Genomic DNA, 10,000 nt, shown 5'->3' on the forward strand with positions numbered 1-10,000 from the left:
ATCCAGGGCTTTTTCTACATCAATAATAATCCAAACACTTGTTTTTGTTTTTTGTTTTGTTTGTTCTTTCCTCACCGGACCAGCAACTAAAGATCCGTATCCATGGCAGCAGGAAGAAGGGCGGGATCCTCCAGTCTGACATCATCGCGTCCAACGGGGTCATCCACATCATCAACAAGCTGATGGACAGCGTGGCGCCCACCGTGGACAGTGAGAGTGAGGTACGGAGAGACAGGAGACCTTCATTTGTCTTTATCTTTATGTTCATTATATACATCTATATATGTATATGTATATCTATCTATCTATCTATCTATCTATATATATATATATATATATATATATATATATGTATCTCATTTCAGCGGCTGTTTTTAAATGTCATGAGAATATGCTCGTGAATTTTAAATGTCATGGAAATATGATTGTAAATGATATTCAGTCAATACTTTACACAACCTGCTCACTAACTTTAGTGTATATATTTTTTTAATTAATTGAGGACCTACCTACTACAATAACAAACTCAATCAACACAAATTAAAATAGTATTTCTGACCGGGGAGGCTGGGGGAGGTAGAAATCAGAGGACAGGCTCATGGTAATGCATGGAATGGGATGAGGAATGGTATCAAAGGAATGTTTTTGATAGCGTTCCTCAGACATGATGTCATAACACAGAAGGTGTCATACTATGTGTCCTCCTGGTCCTGACAGGAGAACCTGATGAAGATCGTCTCAGACTACGGGAAGTTCGCCCAGTTCAAGTTCTTACTACAGGTGTGGAATGTGTCTTTTATAACCTTGACTTGTAAGCAAAGGTGTGTGTGTGTGTGTGTGTGTGTGTGTGTGTAGCATGGCTGCATGCGCGGCTGCATGCGTGTGTGCGTGCCAGTGTGCTATCATGCTTGCGTGCATTCGTGTGTGTGTGTGTGTGTGTGCATGCGTGCGTGTGTGTGTGCGTGTGCATGCATGGTTGCATGCGTGGCTGCATGCGTGTGTGCCGGCATGTGTGTGTGTGTGTGTCTGTGTGTGTGCGCATGCATGTGTGGTGTGGCACAAACCTGCTGTCACAGGATCTCACTATTATCTTCTCCTCAGAAAATCAACATGGAGTCAGTGCTGGAGGAGCCGGGTCCATACACCATCTTTGCCCCCACGGGAGCCGCCTTCGAGGCTATGAAGGAGGGAGAGCTGGCCTACATCAGCTCCAATGAGGTACGGGACACACTCCTACATGACAGCCTGTTCAGTCCAATGGCTTGACTACAGTGTACACATTTTGTGATATGTGTTTGTTTGACAGGGACCAAGTACATTTTCATTTCCAGTTCCTGGGCAGGTGTACTGTAGAACATTCAAGAACATTATACTGTAGAGTGTTTAACTATACAGAAGACATGATAAATACATACGTGTGTGGTGTGTGGTGTGTGTGTGTGTGGTGTGTGTGTGTGGTGTGTGTGTGTGGCGTGTGTGTGTGTGTGTGTGTGTGGCATGTGTGTGGTGTGTGTGTGTGTGTGTGTGTGTGTGTGTGGTGTGTGTGTGTGTGTGGCGTGTGTGAGTGACTTAACTGTTGTGTTATTTCAGGGCACTACTAAACTACTGGAGCTGGTCCGTAACCATATCATTGCATCGACCAAGGTAGGTGTGTGAGTGTGTATGGGTCAGGATATGCTTGTGTGTCTGAAAGTAAATTTATATATTTGTAAAAGACAAATCAATCAATCAATTCATCAATCAAGTCAGTCACAAAAAAAAAACTTACTGACATTGTGGATTGTCTTTCATATTTCTGGTGTTTTGGTTGCTAAGTGACACTTCCTGTCCTCTCTCCTGTTGAAGCTGGAGGTGTATTACGCTGTGTCAAGCCCGCGCATAGTGACCATGGCCAATCAGGTCCTGTCCTTCAACGTGACAGAAACTGTAAGTTATCTAACCTCACCACACTGGGAGATGCCCCAGTCCTCTGGTGATATACAGTAGCTGTGTCTGACTGTCTGTCTGTCTGTCTGTCTGTCTGACTGACTGTCTGTCTGTCTACCCCACACAGGGCCAGATCCTGGTCAATGGGATGGCCGTGCTCGAGGCCGACGTGGAGGCCAAGAACGGACGTCTCTATTCGCTGGACGGAGTTCTGACCCCGCCCTCCATCGAGCCCATTCTGCCCCACAGGTGTGATGTCTCCCAGCCGAGCGTTTACAAGGTGAGCCTGAGAGACAGACAGGCCTTCTCTGAGACACAGACAGGCCTTCTATGACAGACAGACAGGCCTTAATAATAATAATAATAATAATTCATTGTATTTATATAGCGCTTTTCCGGGGCTCAAAGACACTCGCCTTGTGGCAGTCTGAGACAGACAGGCCTTCTCTGAGAGACAGACAGGCCTTGTGTGAGCCTGAGAGACAGACAGGCCTTGTGTGAGTCTGAGAGACAGACAGGCCTCGTGTGAGTCTGAGAGACAGACAGGCCTTGTGTGAGTCTGAGAGACAGACAGGCCTTCTCTGAGAGACAGACAGGCCTTGTGCGAGTCTGAGAGACAGACAGGCCTCGTGTGAGTCTGAGAGACAGACAGGCCTTGTGTGAGTCTGAGAGACAGACAGGCCTTCTCTGAGAGATAGACAGGCCTTCTCTGAGAGATAGACAGTCCTTGTGAGAGTCAGACAGACAGGCCTTATGTGAATCTGAGAGACAGACAGGCCTCGTGTCAGGCTGTCGTCGTTTGCCAGGTCATCGCTGTGTCGTCTTCGTCTTGTATCGTTTAGTATTGTGTGTGTTTTGCGTGGGACCCCAGGAAGGTAACAGCTAACGGGCTAATCCACATAAAGACAAACACAAACGGCCGCTCCTCTCTCCCCTCTCTCTCTCCCCTCTCCCCTCCCACCCCAGGGTCCGTGTGGCAGCTGTCTGAAAAAGTCCTACTGTCCAGCCGGAGTGTCGACGGTAAGAACCCAGAACACACAACTCATGTTCGTAGACTATAAGAAGACCACTATACATGTTATTTTCACTGCTTGGACTGGATTCACTGTGCTGACGTCGCCCCCTTGTGGTTCTGTTGTGTAGAACACCACCATTCGTGGCTGTGTGTTCCGGGATACGAGCGCAGGCTATGGGTTAGGCTTAGGCTTCCACATGCTGGGCTGCCAGCTGCTCTGTAACAAGACCCTCACAGTGAGTCACACCTCACACACTACACACACTACACACACCTCACACACTACACACTACACACTACACACACTACACACACCTCACACACTACACACACCTCACACACTACACACACCGCTCACACGCTACACACACTACACACACACCTCACACACTACACACACCCTCACACACTACACACACCTCACACACCTCACACTACACACACCTCACACACTACACACACCGCTCACACGCTACACACACACCTCACACACTACACACACTACACACACACCTCACACACTACACACACCCTCACACACTACACACACCTCACACACCTCACACACCTCACACTAGACATACACTACACACACCTCACACACACCTCACACTAGACCTACACTACACACACCTCACACACCTCATACACCTGACACACTACACACACCTCACACACTACACACACCGCTCACACGCTACACACACTACACACACACCTCACACACTACACACACCCTCACACACTACACACACCTCACACTACACATACACTACACACACCTCACACACCTCATACACTACACACACCTCACACACCTCACACACCTCATACACTACACACACCTCACACACCTCATACACTACACACACCTCACACACCTCATACACTACACACACCTCACACACCTCATACACCTCATACACCTGACACACTACACACAAACCTCATGCACCACTGACACACCGTCACACTTCACACAAACCACACACACCTCACACACCACACAAACCACACACACCTCACACACCACACACACCTCACACAGCTCACACACTACACACACCGCTCACACGCTACACACACACTACACACAAACCTCATGCACCGCTGACACACCGTCACACTTCACACACTACACACACACTACACACACACACACACACACACACACACACACACACACTACACACACTCACACACGACCACAAATGATCCCCCCTTCACCTGCCCAAGGGAGACCTGTTGGGGCTGTTTGAGCTGACATCCCCCTCCTCTCCTCCCCCCTCCTCTCCTCCCCCCTCTCCCCAGACTCCAGTGTGTTGTAAGGGCTTCTTCGGGCCAGAGTGCAGCCCCTGTCCTGGGGGATTCAAAGCCCCCTGCTCCCGGCATGGCGAGGTGAGTCACCTGCACCACTGACCACACGGACTTTGAGGTGATTTAGCCACACGTGCTGAACTTGTTTTTCGTTCCACAGTCACTCCTGTTGTTCTTTTTTTTTTGTTAGCTGTGTATAAACTGATCTGAAGTGAAGTTGTGGTTGTTTAAACAACTCCTAAACCGCGGAGAACAGTTTCTCGTAGCAGCAGCAGTCGTCGGTTAGTCCTGCCGTCTGCTGTGCGTCTGTGTGCTGTCTGTGCGTCTGTGTCTGTTGTGTGTCAACACTCTGCTGTGCTGTCTGTTGTGTGTTGTGTGTCAACACTCTGCTGTGTGTCTGTTGTTGCCATGCTGCAGTGTGCTGACGGGGTGGAGGGCAACGGGACGTGTGTGTGTGAGGCCAGCTACAAGGGCTCCCGGTGCCAGTACTGCAACAACCTCAACAAATATGGACCGTCCTGTGAAAAAAGTACACTTACACACACACACACACACACACTGACACACACTGACACACACACACAAACACACACACTCTTGAGAGTACAGAAACACACTGACTCCACACACTCATCAGGAAACACACACACACACACACTCAAACACCACGCACACACACACACACACACACACATACACACACACACGCACGCGCACACACACACACACACACACACACACACACACACACACACACACACACAGACACACACACACACACACACACACACACACACACACACACTAACACACTCACCTTGACTCTCACTCACTCTCCAACCCTACATGACACAGATGGATCTGCTACTAGTCCCTGCACGACAACATTTACATTACATTTACATTTCTGACATTTAGCAGACGCCTTTATCCAAAGCGACTTACAACAAATACATTTGTCTAAGTAAGTGAATCATCTATCCACCAGTCATCGCAAGAAAAAGTAATCTATGCTCGGGCCAGAGGCCATTGGCAGTCATAATGTTAGAAGAAACTACCCTATTCTGTACCCCTATCCGATCGACTTGGGTTGAAATACCGTCGTATTCACGTTTCAAATACGTTGAGCGTTTGCTTGGGTCTGCCTGCAGTGCCAGATGGGCGGGGTTTGCAATTTTGTGTCCATTGGCTCTGTTGTGCCAGGCAAACTCAATCAAGCACAGAAAAGTGTTTTGAAATGATTTGATACTATTTTAACTCAGGTCTGCTACCAAACTATTTACTATGGTTACTAGTCCACTTCTTACCGTGGACGAAGAACAGTATGTTTCACGAGTGTATACAGACACTGTAAACAGTCTCACTATTAATATTATTATTATTATGATTGTTATTATGAGTCTCAGGGTGATGACATCGTTGTCTCAGGTTGATGATGCGTCTCTCTCCCCGCCCCCAGCCTGTGGCTGTATCCATGGCCAGTGTGATAACCGCCCCGAGTCAGATGGAAGCTGCAAGCTGAGCACCTGCAAGCCGTCCTACACCGGCAAGTACTGTGAGCGCCACACCCAGGCCTGTGGCCCCCTGGTGCAGTTCTGCCACGCCCACGCAGAGTGTGACTTCAACGGAGGGGCAGTCAAGTGAGTGTGCAGGCTTCACCGAGGCCTTGTTTGGGTTTATGGAAGTACAACTGCAAGATAACATCTTTATATACGTTGTATCCAAGTGAGTTCCCTCTTCCCTCAGAGGTTTGGTCTACTAAGTGTATGCTCTGTGTGTGTAGGTGTGTGTGTAAGTCTGGTTTCCAAGGTGACGGGATCACGTGTGTGGAGGATGACATGTGTGCCCCTCCGCTTCGAGGAGGCTGCAGCGTGAATGTAAGCGCACACACACACACACACACACACACACACACACACACACACACACACACACACACACACACTCACACTCACACTCACACTCACACTCATACACACGCACACACACACACACACACACACAAACATACATTTTCCATACTTTCTCCACCACAATATTGTTCTATTTCACCCCGTTATGAGAGTCTACTGTTTTACTGTTTTCAGCTAACCCTGTGCTCCACATCGCCCCCTATAGGCCAAATGTTTAAAGACGGGGCCAGGCCAACACACATGCCAGTGTCTGGCGGGGTGGAGGGAGGATGGGGATGGAAACGAGTGCCAGGCCATCAACGACTGCCTGACCCCTGACAGAGGGGGCTGCCATCCTAACGCCAGCTGCATCTTCATAGGCCCTGGACAGGTAGGACAGGGGCACAGGGGGGTGGGGGGTGTGGGGGTGGGGCGTGGGGGTTGGGCGGCAGAATCACTCCCCATCTTCCGCTGGAGACTGAAGACCCATCTCTTCAGGCTACACCTTAGCTGTCCCTCCTGTATCTACTACCCCCCTGTACTATTTCCCCTTTGTAACAATAATAATAATAATAATAATAATACATTTATTTTATATTAATAATAAGAATAAATTCTAGCACGATGACTGCCAATGGCCCCAGGCCTGAGCATAGATTACTTACTTAGTCAAATGTATTTGTACTAAGTAGCTTTGGAATAAGGCCAAAAATTTAATGTAATGTAAAATGGGTGGTGGGGGTCAACTCGCCCTATTCCTTCGCCCCCATCATCCTTTGTTACTTTGAACCAAATATATGCATTTTTTAAACACACCCACACCCCAAATGTACCACAAATGTCCTCTCTCTCTCTCTCTCTCTCTCTCTCTTTCCACCTGCAGAGCGACTGTATGTGCAAGGCCGGTTTCCGGGGTAACGGAAGGGAGTGCGAGGCGATCAATCAGTGTGTGGCACAAAATGGAGGCTGCCACTACCAGGTGTGTGTCCAGACTCGTCTCACTGGCTCACACATGAATTATAGAATCAGATCACGACAGTTATAGTATGTAGTATGTAAATAGTATGTATGTCTAAATGTAAGACTGATGATGATGATGATGATGATGATGAAGAAGATGATGATGACGACGATGATGATGATGATGATGACGATGATGATGATGATGATGGTGATGATGATGATGATGATGATGATGACAATGATGATGACGACGATGATGATGATGGCGATGAAGATGATGATGATGATGATGACGATAACGATGATGATGATGATGATGATGATGATAATGATGACGATGACGATGATGACGATGATGATGACGATGATGATGATGACGATGATGATGATGATGATGATCTTCGTCTGCTCTCTCTCTCAGGCTAGCTGTCGCTACCTGTCTGGTCAGTGGAAGTGTGTGTGTGTGGATGGATACACAGGCGATGGAGAGGTGTGTTACGGCAACGTGGGACAGGTGAGTACAGTCTGTCTGTGTGAGTGTGTGTGTGTGTGTGTGTGTGTGTGTGTGTGTGAGTGTGTGTGTGGCCATGGCCCAGAGTGGCTAACTGAGGTATTTTTTTTCAAATCCATGAAAATGAAGGTGCAGGTTTTTTTTTAAGAATGCTGAAGCTTCTTTTCTCTGAAGTAGTTTTCCCTTTGAGCCCCTGGATAAACGTATAGGTGTGTTCTGGTTCTCTTTTGAACGGTCTAACAACCCAACCGTTCGCTAGCTAACCTCCGCTGTGTCTGTGCAGGAGCTGATGGGCCTTCCTGATGTCTTTGACTTCATCAAATGGGTGACGGTGAGTTGGACCTCCACCGTTTCTCAACCTTTTACAGATGTGTTTTCGAGGTGTGTGTTAGAGGTGTGTGTTAGAGGTGTGTGTTAGAGGTGTGTGTTAGAGGTGTGTGTGATAGGTGTGTGTTAGAGGTGTGTGTTAGAGGTGTGTGTTAGAGGTGTGTTAGAGGTGTGTGTTAGAGGTGTGTGTTAAAGGTGTGTGTTAAAGGTGTGTGTTAGAGGTGTGTTAGAGGTGTGTTAGAGGTGTGTGTTAGAGGTGTGTTAGAGGTGTGTGTTAGAGGTGTGTGTTAGAGGTGTGTGTTAGAGGTGTGTGTTAGAGGTGTGTGTTAGAGGTGTGTGTTAGAGGTGTGTTAGAGGTGTGTGTTAGAGGTGTGTGTTAGAGGTGTGTTAGAGGTGTGTGTTAGAGGTGTGTGTTAGAGGTGTGTGTTAGAGGTGTGTGTTAAAGGTGTGTGTTAGAGGTGTGTGTTAGAGGTGTGTGTTAGAGGTGTGTTAGAGGTGTGTGTTAGAGGTGTGTTAGAGGTGTGTGTTAGAGGTGTGTGTTAGAGGTGTGTTAGAGGTGTGTTAGAGGTGTGTGTTAGAGGTGTGTGTTAGAGGTGTGTGTTAGAGGTGTGTGTTAGAGGTGTGTTAGAGGTGTGTGTTAGAGGTGTGTTAGAGGTGTGTTAGAGGTGTGTGTTAGAGGTGTGTTAGAGGTGTGTGTTAGAGGTGTGTGTTAGAGGTGTGTGTTAGAGGTGTGTGTGATAGGTGTGTGTGATAGGTGTGTGTTAGAGGTGTGTGTGATAGGTGTGTGTTAGAGGTGTGTGTTAGAGGTGTGTTAGAGGTGTGTGTTAGAGGTGTGTGTTAGAGGTGTGTTAGAGGTGTGTGTTAGAGGTGTGTGTTAGTCTAGAGGTGTGTGTTAGAGATGTTTATATGGTTGGTCATTTTCCTGATTGTCTAAATACAGTCTGTGTGTGTGTGTGTGTGTGTGTGTGTATGTGTGTGTGTGTGTGTGTGTGTGTGTGTGTGTGCGTGTTCGTGTGTGTGTGTGTAGGATGCAGACCTCCTGGACACGCTGTCGACCAGCCAGAACCTCACTCTCCTGGTGCCGTCCTCAGCAGCCATAAACAAGATGGCCTCCGAAGAAAAGGACTTCTGGACTGACCCCGGAAACATACCCAGCCTCGTCAGGTGAGATCTTCCTTTTACATTTTAACCCATTTTTTATCCAAAGCTGACTTACAATCAGAGATTACAGGGACAGTCTCCCTGGAGTAACTTAGGGCTAAGTGTCTTACTCAAGGACACACTAGTGGTGGTGTTCCCCAGGTGAGATTTGAACTCATGACCTTCTGATCACCAGTCCAACTCACTATCCAGGAGGCCACCACTACCCTTCCATGCAGACTCCTTTTACCTCTCACCTTCACTCCTTTGTGGAGGCTGGTGGAGGTAGAAATCGAAGGACGGGCTCATCGTAATGCATGGAATGGAATGAGGAACAGTGTTTCATACCACACCCATGTGTCTGATACCACAGGTGTGTCCTCTGATTTCTACCTCCACCAGCCTCCCCCGACCGACAGTACCTTGTGAGAGAGTCCCCTACTGTCTCTGTAGGGGGCAGAACCGGGTCAAAATCAGAATCATCCGCTCATCCACTCTTCCGCCTCATCCCTAACAGGAACCACATGATCCCGGGCGTCTACTCGTTGTCGGACCTGCGCGGCGCGTCCTCCTCCCCACAGCTGATTTCCCTCCTGACCACATCACTTCCTGTCTCAAGCACCAATCAGGTGAGAGTCAGGGTCGTCGTCGCATGTCCTGGTGTCGGAGCTCGGGGTGAACGGTGACGTCAGGTGACGTCAGGTGATGTCACTGAGGATGTTAACCTTGCATACTCTGTCAGTCCACAGTGATTGGAGGAGCGACCGTAACGACAGCCAACGTCATGGCAACCAATGGATTGATCCACATCATTGATACGGTGGGATGATGGTGTCAGTGTTGGATATAAAATCACACTCAGCTAAGAAAGCGTTTTTGAACGATTTTTTGCCTGTCTGCCTGTCTGCC

General features: G+C 48.2%; 1 protein-coding gene across 1 annotated transcript in view; it reads left to right on the plus strand.

Moving 5' to 3' along the window:
• stab2 (stabilin 2) overlaps positions 1 to 10,000 on the plus strand; it is a gene marked incomplete at both ends in the record, with an annotated part of 59,131 nt that overhangs the window by 12,967 nt on the left and 36,164 nt on the right. The window contains 19 exons of the mRNA XM_080538233.1: positions 84 to 221; positions 718 to 780; positions 1,102 to 1,218; positions 1,591 to 1,644; positions 1,846 to 1,926; positions 2,054 to 2,206; positions 2,893 to 2,946; positions 3,070 to 3,177; positions 4,253 to 4,339; positions 4,676 to 4,787; positions 5,718 to 5,898; positions 6,042 to 6,135; positions 6,377 to 6,541; positions 7,034 to 7,129; positions 7,535 to 7,627; positions 7,908 to 7,955; positions 8,979 to 9,115; positions 9,609 to 9,720; positions 9,834 to 9,911. Of these exons, the coding sequence (XP_080394359.1) occupies positions 84 to 221; positions 718 to 780; positions 1,102 to 1,218; positions 1,591 to 1,644; positions 1,846 to 1,926; positions 2,054 to 2,206; positions 2,893 to 2,946; positions 3,070 to 3,177; positions 4,253 to 4,339; positions 4,676 to 4,787; positions 5,718 to 5,898; positions 6,042 to 6,135; positions 6,377 to 6,541; positions 7,034 to 7,129; positions 7,535 to 7,627; positions 7,908 to 7,955; positions 8,979 to 9,115; positions 9,609 to 9,720; positions 9,834 to 9,911 (1,971 nt within the window). The remainder of the gene's footprint in view (positions 1 to 83; positions 222 to 717; positions 781 to 1,101; positions 1,219 to 1,590; positions 1,645 to 1,845; positions 1,927 to 2,053; positions 2,207 to 2,892; positions 2,947 to 3,069; positions 3,178 to 4,252; positions 4,340 to 4,675; positions 4,788 to 5,717; positions 5,899 to 6,041; positions 6,136 to 6,376; positions 6,542 to 7,033; positions 7,130 to 7,534; positions 7,628 to 7,907; positions 7,956 to 8,978; positions 9,116 to 9,608; positions 9,721 to 9,833; positions 9,912 to 10,000) is intronic.

Source organism: Nansenia antarctica, assembly GCF_963989245.1.
Source record: "Nansenia antarctica genome assembly, chromosome: 8".
NCBI classification, from domain to species: domain Eukaryota; kingdom Metazoa; phylum Chordata; class Actinopteri; order Argentiniformes; family Microstomatidae; genus Nansenia; species Nansenia antarctica.